Raw genomic sequence first — 20543 nt, 5'->3', positions numbered from 1 at the left:
GAGCAGGGTCCTACCAAGGGCAGGCTCCACAGTCAGTATAAAATTATTAATGATACGGCCAAGGAAACGAAAGCTTTGCGCTAAAATGTACCGTATGTGTTTTATTTAAACAGATTGGTGTTATTTTCCATTCTAACGTTGTGGGTTCTAGCTACACAACCATTAAAAAAAAAATTAATACCTTGCCATGAGTTATCTGAAATGTCTTCCATGTTGTTCTGCTAGCCCTTGGCATCAGTGTCAACATTTTCTTGCCAAACAGACTTAAGCAATGCATAACAGTATCTGTCTGGAAATATTTACAATCACCATTTCCATATAACACAATTTATCCTGCAAAAAACTAACACAAATGTTTAATGTATTTAAACTTTATTCAATATTTTGATCACTATTACATTTTTTGACATGGATACACGCATATGAATTGATACAGGTTTACAGTAAAATGTGAAATCAACACAGTAACAGAGGAATATTTCAACATGTGGAAATGAAACATTAAAACCCTGTTTACCGTATTGACAATGACCTTTGCAGTAAATGTCCACCTCAAAGGTAATGTTAATGATAATAAACAATATTAAAGCGAACATGATGATTCTAAATAATGGCTCATTGTGTGTTATGAAAAGTTACGACTATATTCTACGACTATATACTATTTCAGTTTACATGGAATATATGCTTTCATGTAATCAAGGTGCATTATTACATTTATGCCAGGACATTACATTTAGATGAACATTTATGCCAGGACATCTGGAACAAAAAATGAATCAAGCAGGAAGAACCTGAATCAATGCATTTTATGAACAGACTAATGCAACAGAACATTGTGCATTTGTAACTGAATGTTGTGACAGGCTTCCCTGCAGTAGCAGAACCCTAAAAATAGTATAGAATGCATATTGTACTAGTACCCCCCCACTTGTGAAATATGCAAATATTTAGTATCTTTCAATCTGCCAACTTTATTTGCCTCCCGGATCACCACTTTAGACATCCCATTTTACACCAATTCACACATCAACGCATTTTCTGCTTTCTATTCGTTCATTAAAAGGTGATTTCAGGAATTTGTTATTCATTGGCAAACCTGTCAGATCTGATTGGGAAGACTAGAGCAGGCTTCTAGTAGAAGGCTTCTTTCTGCCTAAACAAAATAAAGATATGACTGGTTTACCTTTGGTTTCATTACTTTCTTCATACTATATACTGTACTGTACATTTTTTACTGGAAACAGCATATTATATACAAAGCATTCAAGTCTCACTTATGTCCTAAAAAAATTATTTAAAAAGACCGTGAGAGGTGGAAATTGAAGGGTAGCGTATTGTCTGGTTGTTATTCTGGCTCCTGGCTGCTGTAAACTGCATTATGACAAGGACAACAGAAGGCAGGCAGTGAGGCATCCAGTGCATTCTCTACTTCCTGCAACTGGGGCATTGATTTGCAGGGGAAGACACCCTCTCTGTCACAACGGTACGAAAGCATCAGAGAAAAGATGTGGGCATTATATTGAACTGCTGAAAAACAGGATAAACTGCTGAGGGAAATCCAACACCATGAGGATCAGCTACCAACAGACTGCAAGAATTTGAAGTACCTTGGGTAATACAGTTGTCAGAGGCTCAGGAGATCAGAACGGGGAATCTCTGGTCATTCTACACCGAACCCAACAAGGTTTACAAGTGCAACTTTATTCTGTTGTTTGCTGATGAGAGCATAGCGCAAATGCATTTTTTCACACTAAAGCTGAAGACCTTTGTAAATGATTGTCTGGTGCACATAAAAATAATCTTTTCATTCAGAAACATTGATCTTCATTTACTCAATTGTGGTTTGAACTCGTGGATTCAAAAGCTTTCAAATTGTGGTTCAAAAAAGAGATCAGAATAGCTTGTGTCCACTTTCATTATAAAATGAAAATTATGATTACAGATATTTCTGAAGATATTTAGTTTTTATCACTATACACTATAGAAAATTATTTTTCAAAGTCATAAAAACAGATTAATGGAGTATGTCTTACCAGAAAATACTATTTTAGGTCCTTCTACTTAATTCAATTTATTTCTTGTTTCTTTGTTTTTTTTTTTGTAGTGATAATATGTCTACTGTGTTAACAAAGCTCCAGTTACAAAAATCTTACTGGTTGCCATTTATGTTAAACAGTGATCAGCGTCAAAAGAAGTTTAAACTCTTTCATATTTAGCTATTATTGTGCTAGCATTTAGTTTTTTGTTCAAGTATTTACAAGCTTCTCTCTAATGATAAAACACCATCATGCAGTGAATATTAATTTTAGGCCCTCTATGAGCTTATTTTGTGAAATAAGTTTATTATAAAAAAGTATGTTAAAATTAGTGTTTAGAAATAAAAAAAAGACTATATTCTTAAGACCAGATTAAATCCTTGGGGGACGACAACTTTCAATGTAAAATGTTGGATATAAGTATATAATCATTAGACTTGGTTTAAAACTATCATGCTGCGTCTCTTATAATAATGTTAAAGAAAATTCAGTAAGTGCATCAGTGTCCATTCAATTTGATTAAAAAGTAAAAACAGTAAGTACTAGCGTGTACTGTATATAGCTATATGTATAGATGCATGTGTGACCAGATACAATACACTGAACACAGACTAGTGCTGATTGAAAAGTAACTTTAGACCTCAAGCAGACAATTTAAACACTGTGGTTCTTGGAACGCTGGGATATAATGCAAACAAAGTAAAAACAATATATAAAATACATTATATTTACCACTTAATTCCTTTAGACTCACACAGACAAATTTAAAAGAAGGGTAAGTTGACGGAAGTAGGATATAACGGCAAAGTTAGGCGGGTGTGAACTGTTGATGTCTAAATTGCACAATAACAAATTGCCCAGTGTCCTATCACAGGCCTATTGTGAGTTCCTGTCATTTCCTCATATCTCAATTGGAACTTCATTGGCTGCTCTCTGTTTCAGGGAGGCAGAGATGGAGTAGAACCTGGGAAAAACAAGACAGCTGCATTCAATAGTCTTCAGTCAATCAGTATTTTTTTTCAGGTAGGGTTTTGTGTCAACAATCGTTCCGATAAGCATTTAAAAAGTTGAGTAACACTTTATTATACAGTGTCTTTGTTGCATATTATATGCATGTACTATAGTAATAAAAGTAAATTATGAATAATTACATGCATTTACCCTAAACTACACCCTAATCCTAATTTTGTAATATTATTCTGTGCTTGAATGTACAATTACACTGTAAAATAAAACGTGACACAAAAAAATATATATATATGAAACACATGGAAACAATGCAGAACATATAAATGCATCACATTTATGCTACATATCACATGTTTTTTGCATTCAGAAAACGTAATTTTATTCAAAGCAATTCTACAAATTTGTATAGCATCTACCAGCAAAGGTTAACTAGGCCATGCTAACCAGCTAACTACCTTGATGTATGCGTCTTGACATAGGTAACTGTCTTAACACAAGTTGTCTTAACACAATACTAATGGAACAAGACAGACAGCGAGATGCAGCACAGCAGCAAAAAAAAAAACATCCGCCCACAGTGGAATATGAATTTGCATACTGCATTTGATCCATAATACAATGGTAAAGTGCAGAGGAATCATTTCTGAACATGCATATATTGTACTCAATCATATTATGCACTAGGGAAAATGAGTTTAAAGGAATAATTGACCCAAATATGAATAATTATTCACCCTCAGGCAAGAAGAAATTGGAGGAAACTGGAGAAATTTAACATTAAATCAAAATGGGAGTCCAAACAGCTGATGAAAACATCACAATAATTCTCAAAATCCAATGGATCAAGTGATAGTAATGATAAATGCGATGATACATTTTCTCCAAAGTTCAGATGAAGAAACAAATCTACGTCTTGCATAGCCTGAGGGTGAGTACACTTTCAGCCAATTCAGGTGCTGAATATTAAATACCATCCTACATATAAGGATTATCAAAGCCAGTACATCCTTTATTCCTCTAGAATTTGAATGTTGCACATACCTTGAAGTCTTGTAGTGTTTCTTTTTACTCCAAGCTTGAAAGCAGGATTTTGTTGCAGAGTTATTCTTACAGTCAATGACTTGATATATGATTGGATTGTACATAGCAGAGGATTTGGCAAGTAAAGTTGGCACGACAGAGACCGGGATAGGCACTGAATCAGGCTCTCCAAAAGCAGACACCACTGATACCACAGCATAAGGGATCCACGCTATTAAAAACCCTGCGCAGATCAACATCGCCACCTGAAGGATGCAAATGGAAGCACTTGAAAAATGACTATTTCCACATAGCATTTCTGAAGAACAAAGCGCACAGACCTTAGTCAACTTCATCTCCAGGCTGTGGTTGTTCTTATTCCGCGTGTCGAAATGAGACACTTCTTTGGCTGAGGATTTCACCTTGAAGATGATCATGACGTAGGAGAAGACGATGATGCTGGTGGGGAAGATGAGACAGAAGAAGAGCATGCACATAACAAAGCTCTGGCCAGACACCGAGGCCTGGGCCAGCCACCAGTCCAGCGTGCAGGAGGTGCCAAACGGCTCAGGTGCATAGTTACCCCAACCCACCACTGGCATGGTGGCCCAGAAGGCAGCGTAGATCCATGTAAAAACCACAGAGAGAAAGGCATGATGCCGTTTGAACCACGTACCTGATGGCAGAGTAAATGAATGGTAGTAAAGCTAGATAGATAGCTAAAATGATAGACAGACAGATAGCTAGTAGAAATACAGAATGACGGATAGATATACAAGAGGGAAACGACTTAATATTGAGCGACAGACAAATCGAAATACAGTTACAAATGTAGAAGGTATGTAGACAAAGAACAAAAGCTAGATGAGCTAGAGAGCTAGATATAATGACATTCAGACAATCAAAGAAAAAAAACAGACAGATAAAATTTAGAGAAAACACAATAAACAGATTGACATAGATAGATAGATAGATAGATAGATAGATAGATAGATAGATAGATAGATAGATAGATAGATAGATAGAATGTCAGACAGTCAAAACACCTGACAGACAGATAGAAATGATAGTTAAAACAGCAAATAGACAGGCAGGCAAATTTGAATTACCATATCTTAAATGACAGATCTTCAAGTAGCGGTCTAAGCTGACAATCGTCATAGTGATGAGACTTCCAGATCCGAAGAAAAAGCCGGCCCAGCCATAGTAGCGGCAGCCCTGCCAACCAAACAGCCAGCGATGGGCAAAACTAGACACTATGAAGAATGGCTTTCCACTGACTGACAAAACACACACAAAAATAACTCAATGTCAAGGACAAATTATTTAAGCCAGTATCACTGACAATAGAATGTCTGTTTTACAGTAGCTCTCGGAGGGCATTTTCACACAGAGAAACTGGAAACAGCGAAGGCCACATTCAATATTCATTCATGTTTACATGTAATTAGCATAAACCAAATAAAATGAAATCTAATTCATGTATTTAACACAACAGGACAATAAACTGAAAAATATAGGTCATTACAAACTTTGTAAAATGTAAGGAAAAAAATCTTTCTAAAGTTTAATAGATTTCATATCTTTATAAATATTTTAAGAACTGTCTGTATCTAAAATCACATCTCTTTAGATATGCACAGATTCTCATTTAGACTCTCTGTGAGCCTGCAGTGTATGGAATGCATCTATGGACAAAACACAGACGAAGACATACGATGACCCCCAGTCTGCGTGAATATGACGCACTTAAACAGTTTGCCATGTGCATGACTTCTGGAAAACAACAGCCTCATTATTCTCAAATACAGTGTTGCAATGCTGCTAATGGGCAAAAAGTTTAAAAAGCAGTCTCCTCCAATTGCATTTTGGAAATATCCAAATCAATTTGATTCCAATTCCGATTTTTCGAAAACTCTTTATACGCAAAAAGTGAGTATGTAGGAATATAGAATATAAATTATTTGCATCCAACTGAACTTACTGTAAACAACTGATAAAGGATAACTGATAGAATTTTTGGCCCCTCACACTTAAGCTATAGCTGATATCTCCTCAATGCAAAATTGTTTAAAAAAGGCAACGTCTATTAAACAGGTGCCATAATTTTAGGACATTTAAGACATTTTATTATCTGCTTTTATTATGCGACACTAAGCATGCACTAGGTGGGGCTAGAGTACAAGTATAAATGCAAAGTAGTTAAAAAAAAAGAGAGATGTAACCTTGTTGTTATGAACATTGAATGAAGGCAAGCTCTCTGGTGTCAGAGTTTTCTTTTTACTGGGGTAAGAGCCCCAATCAAATACCTCTGTAGCCCTGCTACATTATACAGATGCATTTATTAGAGCTTACAGTATACCGACTTCAGAATCATTTTCCCTGGTAGATGCAAGCACTTTATGATTTTTATTAAAACTAGCCTATAGTTTTTAATGCTCTTGCTATATGAAGGTCACAAACTCTTGGGCATCAATCTTAAATCAATCAAGGACAGTAACAAATAACCTTGGCTGATTTACTTTGAGCCATAACGCAATGCTCGAAGCCAAAGCTATACAAACTATACACACTATACACCAAAAACACTCCAACACACAAAGACAGAAAATCCTATAAACAACAAATAGATCCTTTCAGCTGTATAATACGTTTTTCACTTTATAAATAAGAACTTGTTTTTGAAAAGCACAGCTGATGGATAAAAAAGCATTTCAGCATAAACATTCACCGTCGCAGTCTCACCTGATATGCCAAAGTCAAACACAGCCAGATTCAGCATCATTAATTCTGGTGGCTTTAACTTGCCCTTCCTTTTGGTGGTTGTGTATATGACATAACCATTTCCAGTGGCTGACAAGATACCTGTAAAACGTAAGACAAACTGTAAAACTGCATGTTTTCTCAGAAATGTGTAACTGCACACGCGATGAATAAAGCCTGGGGGGAATTCAAATTCGTTACCCTTTTTAAATAGTGAAGACGGTGTGCAGATTTATGCTTAATAAAGCGGTTTAGTAAAAAGGCTTTTTATGGATTCTTTCCATTATATCAAGACTTTTGCATCAGCTAGAGGCCCAGGTGTTTGAAGTCTGTGCGTTTGCTGAAATACAATGAACTGCATGTTAAGAGAACCAATAACAGTCAGTGGTTCCTGGTTATACCTTTACTCTGTGAAATGAGAAAAGGCCAAAAGAGCAAAGTGATGATTGGTTTTTTTCTGGTTACAGCCGCATACATTCAAACAACACAATGTTTCTGTTGTTATTTGTTTTTTCTCTCTATTTGACCTGGATTATATACTGCACATAATCTAAACAGGGCTTTGAAACTGTCACAAAATTATATTGAAGGTTATATAATTTTATGTTCAGTCCATAATGCAGAGGCCATTGTGAGCACCACATAATTTCATATCTTGTCCTTTTTTTGTCAGCTGACGGATGCACCACTTCAGAGAATTTATTTAATGTGAGTGTTCAATGAACTCTTTCACTTTCCTGCAGTGTGCTGTCCTCATATGATCAGGATCCAATGTGCATGGATCACGCACATTAACATTACTAAGATACATTGTCTCTACAGTTTGTGAGCTTGGAGGGGCAGTCCATTCATAAATAAAAACCAAATCACGTCCAAAAGTTACCTTCCTAAAGTGAACTGACACTTCTCCATTTATGTTACTGAGAGCACATGTCTGTTGCAACATCTTCACGTGATTCAAAAGGAGGAAAACATACTGAGAAATACAATGAGGAAGAACTATTGATTCAGTCTTTTCACCGAAACACACAGCTTTCAGGTTAAAAGAGAATTACACTTGAATCAAGAAGGTAGCTCTTCAAAGGAAAAATATGGCTATGCCTCAGTTTCTGTCAAAAGTTCAAAAAGAATATGCTGCCTTTTACATTTTATGTGATTTTATTTAATTGTTTTGTTTCAGTATTATTATTATTATTATTTAAACCACTTAAATTTTTCCTGATAAACATACAACAATGCGTCCTAGGTTCAGTTAACTAAATTTCTATTTTTACAGGGACTTAGTGGTATACTAAATAAATATTAGTACAGTAATAAACAACATCAATAAAAATCCCTTATTTCGCTTTAATTGCATACCACAAACCACAAAGAAGACATACAAGCCGATATGGAAGTGAATGGAATTTTCAAGAGACATTTTTAAAATGTGTAACATCAGCAAAATAAATATTTATGCTAGGTGTGAATTCCTTCGATTATGACACGGGACAAAAAGCCAGTAATGAATATTGTAATGAGTCAAATAATATGGCACAAGGTTCTTTTCAAAATGACAAAAATAATTGGGTTTCTTTATGGATGGTCAAATGAAATCCATCGATGCATAAATAAAACATGGAGAATCTTTTTCTCTTTTGCCAGTAAATTTGGCATTTGGCGTTGATGCAAACATGTCTATGAAGATATATATTTAACATTCCGTATTGAGTTATGGTACGATCCTTGAATGGGCTGATCCCACTGTCACATTATGAAGTCAATGTGTCTACTCCCAAAAGTGTTCACTAGCATGCAAGACTTACCAATTAACATGACATTAAAAATAATTGGTCTTATGCAAGGATGTTACATGTTCAGGCCAGATTAAGTAAGAATAAATCCTCACTCTTAGACGTCACTGAAAGTCAGTAATACAAATTATTATAAACTATTTACGAATTAAGCTTCTTAAAATCAACAGGAAAAATGTATAATCCAGACCTTTTATCTGAATTCAAATCATTATTATTAAATTAGTATTTCTGATCCTCTCCATCACAGTTCGCGTGCTGTTTATGTAGAAGCTTGTACGCTTACCGATGACAAGGATGTAGAACGCCGCCACTATGTCTGCCTCCCTGGACAGCTTGGAAGCAAAGGGATCTCCTCGAAGAAGGTAATGTGGGACGTAGCCTGAAGAGATGGTCTCATTCTCCATTAGGGCCTTGGTGATTACTTTCCTGCACAACAAAAAAGCAATAATTAAAAATTAAACGCTAAAACAGAAAAGTCTTTGAACTCAGTTTGAAACATAAACTGGAGGGGAGCCACATCCAACAGCTCCACATTAAGCCCTGCAAAGTACGTGAAGACACTTCTTTCGTATCCGCCATCAATGTAATATTGAGCCGTTGTGCATTTCAATGGAAAAAGCTGGCGCGCAAAGAAAAGAATTAGAAGGCGAATGAGCATAGGTACAGAATCAACATATATGACTGCTCCTCACAAACCGGACGCATTTGAGACGGTGGTGAATAATGGCATGCTGTAGGAAAAAGCCATGATTCAGTCATGTCATTTCTCAGCTGTACCTAAGTAGAGCAAATTGCAAGGGTTCATGACAGGTCCTCTGACTGACGCTTGTCCAAATGATTACCATTAACATTTGGTTAGTGATAGTTCTGGAATAAATAAGATATTTTGTGTGTGATTTTTGCACCTGCATCCGTCTGTCTCATTCATACGTTTCCAATGTCAATCACTGTAAATCACGTAAGGTTGCTCATTACTGTAACAGCAGGGGGCTTCTTTGCACACATTTATCAGTTTGCCATGCATTTCCAATGGTATTATAAAACATCACGCAGATTGATTGACTTAAATGATCAAAATGAATTAAATCACAGAACAGAAAAGTAATTATTCAGAAATCTGGGTCCACATGCAAAACCAGGTAAAACCACGGCCATCTAGATTTGATCTGCAGTGAAGGTATCTATTAGCTCATTCACTTTTTATTTATTTACTCTGTGTGCCTGTAGACTCCTTAAATGCGGTCGTGTCTAATGATTTAACGAATTAAAAATTACAAATGTTTTTGTCCAAAGACAAGTAAAAAGTAAAGAATATCCAGGGAACTCGTCGAAAAACCGCTACATCGGGATTTGTGTTTTTGTAGAGATGGAAAGAAGACCTGTCAAACTCCTCAAAACAAACCTCTCCATAATTGAAGACAACCATTTACCTAAAAGCAAACGATACGAGATCAAACAGGCATGGTATTGAGTTTACTATCACCAATCTCAGTCACGTGCAGTGGATTTATGGAAGACAAACAGGCTTAATTTAATGAGTATTCACTAGCGACACACAGCTTTTGCAATCATCTCCCAGGAGATCAGAGGTGATGCTGTGTGCATCTTTTGGTTAAAGCCCCTGCAGATGCAAACTCAGAATGTGTGAGGTTACCAAACAGCGAATCCCCTCCCCTAAATACACCTTAAAGTAATAAAATCTCATAAAGTAACAGACTTAAGCTAGAGAAGACCCTTCAAAAAGGTCATAAGTTTTGAATTCCATTCATAACAAATATTGTCCAACATGCAATGACGAACTAACAAGAGAAAAGAATAACTGCTCTTGTGTTGAAGGAGTCACGGTGGGTTGCTGTAGAAGTGCACCGTCTGGTGTAATGTCTATAGTCAAATGTGCAAGGCGTTTGTCAAAGCTGAAATGGGAGATATTCTAATATTTTTCTGTTAAAATAAACATAGAGAAGACATTAAAAACATGGAAGGATATTTCTGCATTGCATTAAACAGGATTCATTTCTGAATAATTAAAATGTGCGCCTCGTGCATCATCAACAGATGTGCACCTACGTTTATTTGCGATCACTTTAAACGTATCTTCTTGCAGCAACTTATCTTCATGTCTGTTTCTTTAAAACCTAAAAAACAAACCAGAAAATCGATGATTGTGCATTAATAAGCGCAGACAGTAGCATATATGTCAGCAATGAAGTGGAATGAATCTGGATCTATCCGTCCTCTAATCAGTTTTGTAGTTCTCCTTTCAGTAATAAATATATGAAATATGTGGAGTATCAATTTATTTAAAAATGCAAAAAAAAATTAAAAATAAAATAAAATATAGACATAAAGCAATATTAAAATAAAACTACAAAATAAATCACACCATCATCATCATTGTTTAAGCTATTCTCCCAAGGCTTCTTTCGCAACCTGTGTCCATTTTTAAACGTTTTTGTTTATGATGAACTTCTCAAAGCTAAAGCACAAAAACAGACGCAACATGTGCAACACGGCACGGAAAGCGCTCACTAACGTTCCCCGAAAAACAAACGCTTACCTTTCTATGACTCTTCCACCATCCCGATCGATTTGACCACTTTTCTCTCTTCCGGAAATCCTAAAATTGGACCGATAACTTTTCCATAATTCACGATTGTAAATCACTCACTGCGCCGCGGTCGTTTGCTCCTGTTATTGAGCGCTTCTGTTGATGGAGCTGAGGGGCTGTCTGCTCCGTCTTTCTTCGAGGAGGAGGAGGAGGATGATGATGATGATTGTTTCTCAGCACGCTCCTTCAGAGTACTGTCGAGATAAACTAAGAAAAACTATGAGCAGTAAGCTACCTAGTAGTGGTGGAGTAGAACAGTAGTGCTCGGTTTACGATAGAAAGCGACTGGTCAAAGTAACTAGATCGGGTTTTCTCCTCTATTCACAAGCAGCTCTGACAGCTCTAGTCAGTAAAGCCCCTCCCTCATCTAACAGACATATCAATTATGCAATATATATAAATCATACGGATAGACGGCAATATATAATCATTTACGGTGTCCGTATTTATTATGATTTTATTATAATTATTATATTTCCTGTAAAGATTTGCATAAAAGGGGTTAACCAATAGCTAACTGCAAAACCATAAAATACCAATTACATATTTGGCATATTTATACATACATTTTTTTTTTTTTATAATTTGTTTTTTTTTTATTGTAAGGGACATTTTATTGCCCCTTACATTTTAACAAATTTAAAAAAATCACACAAAATTTAAATGAAGAATAAATAATCAATGATAAGCTAGGCACAAACTAACATACTAAATATACATTTTTCATCCATATGAGAGCACACAAGAGAAAATATTGACATAATTTTCAACTCCATTCTTCACCATATGACCTCCAAAACGCGTTTAATCCAGCACAACAAAATACTTAACACCGACAAGTGTCTTTATTCTTCAAAACACATGAAACTATTCTAAAATTTACTCACCTGATTCAGTCTAATGCAAAGCATGCTGAAAACTGGAAATCCCCTTGTCCAGATTCAGGCCTGAATTCTATTTAAAGCAAGCGGTTTAAATTAAACTAAGGCTGTAAATTAAACAATTCTTTAATTTTATTCATGATGGGTCTCTCGGTTTATATTCCAAATGTGACACTGAAATTGGCGATACCGAAAAACGCAAAAGTTTGGCGGTTCTGAAATGAGAGCACCGGTAAAATAAAATACATATCAGTTTGGCAGAGAAAAATGAACTTGATGATCAAAATCCATAAACCTTAAAGGAACAGTGACGAACGTATGATGTTTTTTTTTCCCATTTATAACTGTCATTGTATAGCAAAGAGCTGTATAAAAATTCTTCTTCAATATCACACATGCAGTCGTTGGTAATTTGCCATATTTCCTATTTTAAAAGACAGCACAAACCTCTCCTTGTTCAGCCAAAAATGATCTTAGAGCCAACAAAAACAGACTTTCTCTCTATTTCCTCCACATTAACTAATATTTTTCATTTATATTCCATGCATCCAAGTTTCAAGTATTAGAAAATGACTCAAATGTTTTGAGGAAAGCATTTCAGCAGAGTATTTTAAGCAATGAAATGTAATGTATCCATACATCTCTCATCCTGCTTGAATATCCTATTGCACCTCTTATACACTTTAAAGCACCTAACTGAAATTTATATGTTGAACTAAAATGATTAATAGTAGTATAAGTAGTATTTTTGTATATATACTGACAGCCTTTATTTGCCTACTGAGACCCTTGAAACTATACTTAAGGCTAGTGGAATGCCATAAACTATGAAATAAAAAATTCATTTAGGATTACGGTAATAATGGCCTTACATCCAAATTGATTTCGTAGCTACAGGTTGAGAGGATCTGGTAAACATCAGGGCTTGATTCAGATCAATACTCAAGAGTAGAGTGTTTTTGGCAGTCTCTCATTTACCTGCACATAAATGAAAGTGATGTTATATACCGTGTTACTCTGCATTACAACTGGCTGAAGGCTTCATTAAGAAGGCAATAATGTGAAATGATGAAGAAAGATGCATGCATGAACACATGCGTTATCAGAGGAAGATGTAGTTATTCCCCTCTTCAGAGGTCTGACAATCGGATGATGGATGGCAAAGCCAAATTCTCAGAAAATCTTCAGAAAACCAACCTTATAGCTCCTATAGCACGCACAGCAAATTAAGGTCGCAATCTATACATGCTATAGTTTGAAGCAAGAAGATGAATAGAAACACTCTTAACCTGGGGAGATTTAAAAGATAGCTGTCTGAAATGATGATGAATCAGAAAATGAATATCAGAAATAAACAAAAAATCTGAAACCTCCTCTTGAAGACAGATAGACATCATTTTATAAACTGACCGACTGGCAAGAAAGATAGAGAGATAGAGATGACAGATAGATAATATTCACATAAATCATAATGTTTGTGAAGGAGACACACAGCTGGACTCGATAACAAAGGTGGATTTAGTAAACCTGGACAAAGGGCAAAAATAACAGTAAATTGAAAATAATCATGTTTTGTTGTGTGAATGCACACTTAAAGGTTTTTGTTTCATTTTACTTTGTTGCTTTGGGTTGATCTTTTTAGTTAGAAAGCAATTTCAGAATTCCATTCAATCATTTAAAATGATTTAGTTTGTTCTCTGCCTATTGAAGTTATTCTATGATCATAATTGTGCATTTTTCAAAACTGAGATTTATACATCATCTAAAAACTGAATAAATAATCTATGCATTGATGCGTGGTTTGTTAGAAATATATTTAGCCGAGATGCAGCCATTTAAATGTTTGGATTGTGAGGTTGCAAAAAAGCGCTTTTAAAATTGTCTAAATGAAACATTACTAATCAGAAAGTAAGTTTAAATGTATTTACGGTAAGAAACCCTTAAGACTTAAGGTTTTGTGGTCCAGGGTCACAAATGGTGTTTTTGTGTAGCAGGCTAGATAAGCTACACGCTTAATATTTCAATTTCACATGTTGTATTTCCTTTTTGCTGCTAGCCACATCTAGTGTACTAAATTGAAAAAAACAAAGACAAGTGACGACTAACCTAAGCCTTTTTAGTGTACTGACAAGCATGCGTTTGTTTTACAATTCTTTTAAGTTTAGGACAAGCAGCTCTAAAAAATTTTTTGTATTGAAAGTATAAAAAAATGAATGTCTTCACACTTTAAAAGCTATAGGTTGAAAGCACGTTGTTTGAAATAACATAGTAGTAAAATGTAATTTTAAAGTTAGGTGCAGCTCAAAAGGCAAAGGAGTGCTGTATGTAGAAGAAAGTCCATTTGCACCTTTAATAGTAGCTTGAAGTGTTGGCAGCATATCAGAGAAATGCATTAGCAGATTCACACACACACACACACACACACACACGCACGCACACACACATACATACAATTTTTGGATATATTTGTAGCCAATGACATATAAAAAGGCAGATTAAAGATTGAAAATTGTAAGCGGTTAGGCTGACACAGCTGTATTAAGTAAAATTTCATTATGTCAGGTGACAATGCACCTTCTGTGACTATTAAAAAATATATTTTTTAAGCCATGAGCTCCCAGAATGACTCACATCTGGAGCTGAAGGACAAAGACGCATTCTTTGCAATGACGTCCAATTTTTTTTTTCTTGGCATAAACTGAGAAAAAAAAATGTTGAAAATGCTGAAATTAATGCTGAATTTTAACATGCACAAAAGACAAACCAAAGACTAAGACATTATGAAACAAGTAACTTTAGTCATTGTTGTTAAGCCTTTCACTTTATTATATTCTGATTATATAATTTGTAAAAAAAAAAAAAAAAAAAAAGAAAAAGAAAAAAAAGCTTTAAATTAAAAATCACTAAGACCTTGGAGAACCGATTTAAAATGCATGTAATAAGAAATCCTCACCAAAATAATTAACTTATATAAAAAAAAAGTCAAGCTCCACGAATGAGAACAATTGCTGTAGGGAATAGGCATTTAGAGTACCTTTTTTCTTATTATTATGAAATGCAATTGTTATGTCTCCAAATGTTCATTTTATTAGATTTATCAGATTTTATTATTGTTTAAATCAACAAGCATGATGGCCAGCACTGAATCATCATACTCCGAAAATCACCAAAGTATAGCTAAAGCTTTGAGTAGGCTGCATCCAATGCACTTGCTTTATAGTGGTCCGCAATTTAAAAGGATGAACAAAAATGAAGACAATTCATTATAATCGTTCTCTGAGTGCTTGAGAACACAGGTTTGTGGATAAGAGACCTCCACTTGCTATTTAATGGCCTTGAGCAGTACTAGGGGTTATAAAAGACCTACAACTCCTGAAAAGAAACTGACACCGTTATTTTAAACATAGCTGCATAGCTTTCAGGCAGAAAGAATTTCTTACGAACATTCAGTTTTATTTACAGCATTAAACTACAAGATGTTACATCAGGTTACATCACAAAGGCCATTTCTGATGTGGTTTCTTTTAGCATCCACAGATTACACAGTGGATAAATGGAGTCCAAAAGCAAATGTTTTCGTTGGATCAAACCACAGCATTTTCATACATCAACTGGAGAAGCACCCTTAAAGGGGATTATTTCACCCCAATTTTCTTATCCGCTGTAGCGAACCTGGTCATTTGTATGTTCAAGTGTCACGTGCATCCAATCATTTACTATTGCAAATCTTAGGGCACATTATAAATGCATTGCCGTAAACAAACTTCTTTTTTATCACTGCAGATTGCTATCGTGATTTACTTTTAGCAGCCATTTCTGCTAATCAATCAGAAATCAAACGCATTTGCAGAAATTGGGCTTAAGCATTTATTTATCAGATGCATTCAGCTGTTAAAAACCACAGCCGGATTGATAAATGTGCTAGAGATTAAGCCAATAATAAAATGCATGTGTAAAAAAATGCAAGTTAAACTATCACTATGGACATGGACATTTATAAAAAAAGTCCCAAATTCTGCTCAAAGACTTTTCTTAGTCCCACCCTCTCTTTCTACCGTCATATCAAAAGCAAAACATACACACAAAAGAGATACATATTACCACACAAGTCAGAAGTCATGAGTTTGGTTCAAGAAGGCTTTCAAGGAAAAAGGAACACAGACAAAACAGTTTCTAAGAAATGTAGCTAGAGCACCAACTGAGCATATTAAACTGATTTATTGAAGACCATGTGACTCTGAAAACTAGACTAATGGCTGCAAAAAAAAATAAAATAAAAATTGAGCTTTGGCATCACATGACAATTCGATTAAATAAATTAATCCTTAATAGAACACCATTTAAAAAAACAATTACATACACACGCATACAAAAATGCATATATAGTAATATAGCTGTAATTTTGTACGGCGCATGCAAGGTCTCTTTAGTTCAAGGGCATCAACTCAAACATTTGACAATATTAATAAAATGCTTAAGACAGGTGAATCAGAGCAGGGGGCAACGATGCAGCAAAAGGGTGGGCTATGGGCTAATGTTGTGGTCCTTGAACTCCAAGCGCCACAAGGACCATATCCTCACCCCTTAGCCCACCCACACTTGACTCAGCGGTCTCTATATAGCAAGCCACCAAAATTATCTTGGGAAGTTCCAGGTCTTCAAGATCCAGGGCTCTGCAGGCACAGGTGGGCCCTGGAGAGCACTCAGGAGGAGCATGGAGCTGGACAGGACCAGCAGAAGCTTTGGGCTGAGGAGAGGAGCCTTGAAGTCAGGAAAACTTCAGTCTATTATCATCCTCAAGTTGGTTTAAGACTTGGAGGAGCAGTCACTGGAGGGAGCTCTGAAGGACCCGCCAACTAGAAAGCGTTTCCGGGGAGCAGGCACTGGCTTGAACTCTGGAGGGCACTAGGGCCATTTAAAAGTCTTTGGAGACTTGCCATAGGGACCAGAGGTGGGCTTGGTTGGGCCACAAATTTTGATTTTGATCAAACCCAAGCAGAACATATTCACCCAGGAACAAGTCACGCCAGCTTACTTCATTGGAAAGAGCGAGGAATTCCTCCACATATCTCTCCAATGTACACCCACTCTGCCACAGACACACAAGCCTGTCCATAGCCATACAGTTTCAATCAAAATTTCACATAATGGCATACACAAACATTTCTTTAATTCTTAATTCAAGGGCATCAACTTATTAAATACTTATAAAGACAGGGGAACAATTAAAGAGAAGGAAACTAATTAACTAATAATCACATAATGAGGACAGGAATAGGAAGGACCTAATAAGGGCAAGGAGGACACACGGAGGAAGAAAACACAACGGAACAGTGCATGAATGTGACAATTATCAGTTCATCAGTGATTCATCACAATTTAGTTCACCAAAACTGTCATTATTTCAGAGAAATTCTGACTAGTTTAAGGGTGTATGGCCAAACATCCCTCCAGTAAAACCATCACTTTGGATGTGGCCACAACCATAGAATTTAAAGACGCACATTACCACAAATTAATGGACACCATTGATAGTCACGAGTTTGGTTCAAGAAGGCTTTCAAGGAAAGAGCACAAAACAGCTCTATGAGAGTGCCAAGACTTGAGTTCATGAGCTGTCAGCTGACTTACTAAATGAAGCTACTTTGTTTACTAAACAATTATTCTGTTGGGTTGTACATGCATCATTGCACCAAAATCTGGCCCCTGAAGACAAATCTTAATTATATGACATACTTTTTCTGACAACCAAAAAAATTAAAAAATATCCAGAGGAGAAGTTATAAATACCAGACAATTTCTGAAGGGGAAATACCGTTGACCTGACAAAGACACAGTCCTGATATCTGCCTGGCTTTGTTACGTAAGATCAGCGATGGATGCGCGGTAAAAACAGCTATGAAGGACTGAGCATAAACTGTTCTCTAATAGCGCTGCAGTGACTGAATGTCAAGGAAATGTAAACTGGCTCAGACCAGCTCAACAGATGGAAACGTGTGTCTCTCACAGCATGCCTCCCTGTCTGGATCTGGTCTGAATCCAGCTCTGCTGATTGGAGAGTTTCCCATAGTTTCCTACCCTTTGTGACCTGTTTGAGTTTATAATTAATGCCATTGCTCTCCGATCTAATTAACTTGACAATAAGAAAGCTAAAAGGCTAAATAAACATAACCTTCATACATTAAAGAATTTATTCACCGGTTTCACAGATGAGGCTTAAGCATAGTCCTACACTAAAATGTAAGTCTTAGCTGTTTCAACTGAAGTAAATTTGTACTGACTGACCTTAAAATATTTTTGTGCCTTTTGTCTCAAGACGCATAGCAGTATTTTTTTTTTCTAAGAATGTTTTTATAAATTATTTAAATGTCCTAACTGAACAATAGACTAATCCTGGCTTAGTCTAAGATCTGTCAGTGAAATGGGCCAAAGCAAGTCTATAGGACAAAGATTTAACTGGCACCAACAGAAATATGAATTTTAAAGCAACATTTTACATGAAAAAACCCATAAACCCATCTTTTAAAAGGATGGCACAAGATTGTTATTTTAAATGATTCCTTATATATATAAAATATATATATTTTATTATTATTATTTTTTTATTAAATATATAATATTGATGATTGTACTGTATTTTGCACTAAATGCAGTCTTGGTGAACATAAGAGACTCCTTTCAGACTCCAAAAAAACTATGTATGTGCGTGTGTATATAAATATAAAAATAAATAAATAAATCATCACAGAGACCAGAACAATCTCTGTAAATAAACATGATATTTATTTAGTTTGGGGGGAGAAAAAAAATCTCAGCTCATGCAATTCAGTTTGTAATCATGTAAACAAGATCAGTTTGATAGACGCCGAATGTGCACAACGGATCTTAAGACAATAAAACAATACAATGGAATGTGTTCTACCCAATTTCAGACAACAGAAATGTCCATGTACTTTCATGGGAGATCGTTTAAATATGCTGCAAAGGAATGTGAACATATGCATCCGACATTTAAAAATGGAAAGCAAAAAGACGCATCTGTTTATTGCTTTAGGGGTCAACCTGTCATCCTCCCGCATCAGCAACCTCGCTCTCACACAGAGACAAACAATCAATCCCTGGCCAGGAATGCCTTAAAAATGTATTTTCAGCTTAAGCGTTAAAAGAGGCCTGAGGTATGGACACACATCAGCGTAGCCGAGAGCGTATCATTTACTGCATGTTTCGAAGATCAGAACCAACTGATAAAAGATCAATTTTGGTCAGCAGTGCTTCCACAGGACAGCCGATGCCGATGCATCACTTCTGGTTGACATGAGGCAGAGTATTGCTACCATTTTTGACATTGTGCTGACAAAAATATTTCCCTCTGTATCAGACACAAGTACATTATTTCTATTTAGTTGTGCCAGATGTTTAAACTAGTCAACCAGGCATGCAGAAACAGCATTGTCAGAAAGATACACACGTAGAAAAAGCCAAACCGATCATTGCAATTTCAGTGTGTTTCATTTGTGTATGTTCAGGGAGGAAAACCAGCTTAAAATGCAAAATGTATTTCTTGCCATTCGTATGGTGAAATGGCACTGCTTGTTGAAGCCAGTTTGTCTTTCTTAGGGAAGTGTGATACACAAAAACAGATACACAAACCCAGTCCTTTTTTTATGTCACAATCAATAGACCATAAAAATATACCATGCTGTAGATCTAAGTATACACATATATATATCTATATTTATATATATATATATATATTTATGTAATATGAGAGCTCCCAGTATTAACATTTGTAAAAAATTTGAACAGGCACAATAGTGTTACCCTGGATAGGAATGTTAGAGAAAAACAAAAAGAAATGTTCTCCCTTTTTAACAAACAAACAGAATACATCATCACTATGGAAACAAGAATATGCCATACATTTGATAATCATCTAAAGAGGCTAATATAGACAGAATATTGCTGAGATCATAATAGTTTCTTTAAAAACTAACCCATGTCATAAAAAAAAAAACCAAGGAAACAACATTATCCCCCAACATTTATACAGACTCAGTAGTATTGAATGCATAATCCACAGCACTGTAAGTGCATAGACTGCATATCCAGCACAGTAGTAAAGTAAGGCCTCAAACATTTTTTTTGTTGGCAAAAAAAAAGAAAAAAAGAAGAAGAGGAAAACAAACATATACATCTGTCATAATTACACTTTTCTAAACCTAGAAAAAACCTCATGTGCAAATATTTGAATCTTACAATTTGTGGAGTAAGTCAGTGAGTGTAAGGATGATGTGAATGATATCAGTCTCCTCACATGGAGGTCACTTTCCACTCGTGATGCGACAGCGCAGCCATCGGCCCGGTTCAGGATGCCAGATTTCATTTCATGTCGACTGTACGACCTTCTTCAGTTTTTCTATCTCCAACTGAAAAGAAGCAGGCACATACTTTTGCTCAACATGGTAAG

The 20543-nt window shown here is 35.7% G+C and overlaps 2 protein-coding genes across 4 annotated transcripts in view; both read right to left on the bottom strand.

Annotated features, from left to right (window-relative positions):
- Positions 1–357: 357 nt before the first annotated feature.
- opn5 (opsin 5) lies at positions 358–11514 on the bottom strand. Of its 2 annotated transcripts, XM_043218678.1 has the most exons (8): positions 11145–11514; positions 10655–10722; positions 8871–9013; positions 6774–6893; positions 5138–5308; positions 4370–4704; positions 4050–4294; positions 358–3003 (listed from the first exon to the last, which is right to left on the bottom strand). In XM_043218678.1, exons 3-8 carry the CDS (start codon positions 8989–8991, stop codon positions 2940–2942), a joined length of 1056 nt encoding a protein of 351 aa, XP_043074613.1. In that variant the 5' UTR covers positions 8992–9013; positions 10655–10722; positions 11145–11514; the 3' UTR covers positions 358–2939. The 2 variants fall into 2 exon arrangements, with proteins under 2 accessions (XP_043074613.1, XP_043074611.1); XM_043218676.1 differs by lacking the exon at positions 10655–10722.
- Positions 11515–18836: 7322 nt separating this feature from the next.
- LOC122324770 (CD2-associated protein) overlaps positions 18837–20543 on the bottom strand; it is a 30594-nt gene continuing 28887 nt past the window's right edge. For both annotated transcript variants that reach the window (XM_043219437.1, XM_043219436.1), the window contains exon 19: positions 18837–20502. In XM_043219437.1, the coding sequence (XP_043075372.1) occupies positions 20461–20502 (42 nt within the window). In that variant the 3' untranslated portion in view covers positions 18837–20460. The remainder of the gene's footprint in view (positions 20503–20543) is intronic.

The sequence above is a fragment of the Puntigrus tetrazona genome, chromosome 20, assembly GCF_018831695.1.
Source record: "Puntigrus tetrazona isolate hp1 chromosome 20, ASM1883169v1, whole genome shotgun sequence".
NCBI classification, from domain to species: Eukaryota; Metazoa; Chordata; class Actinopteri; order Cypriniformes; family Cyprinidae; genus Puntigrus; species Puntigrus tetrazona.
Note: the sequence above shows the minus strand (reverse complement) of the source record. Positions and strands in the feature narration are given on the sequence as shown.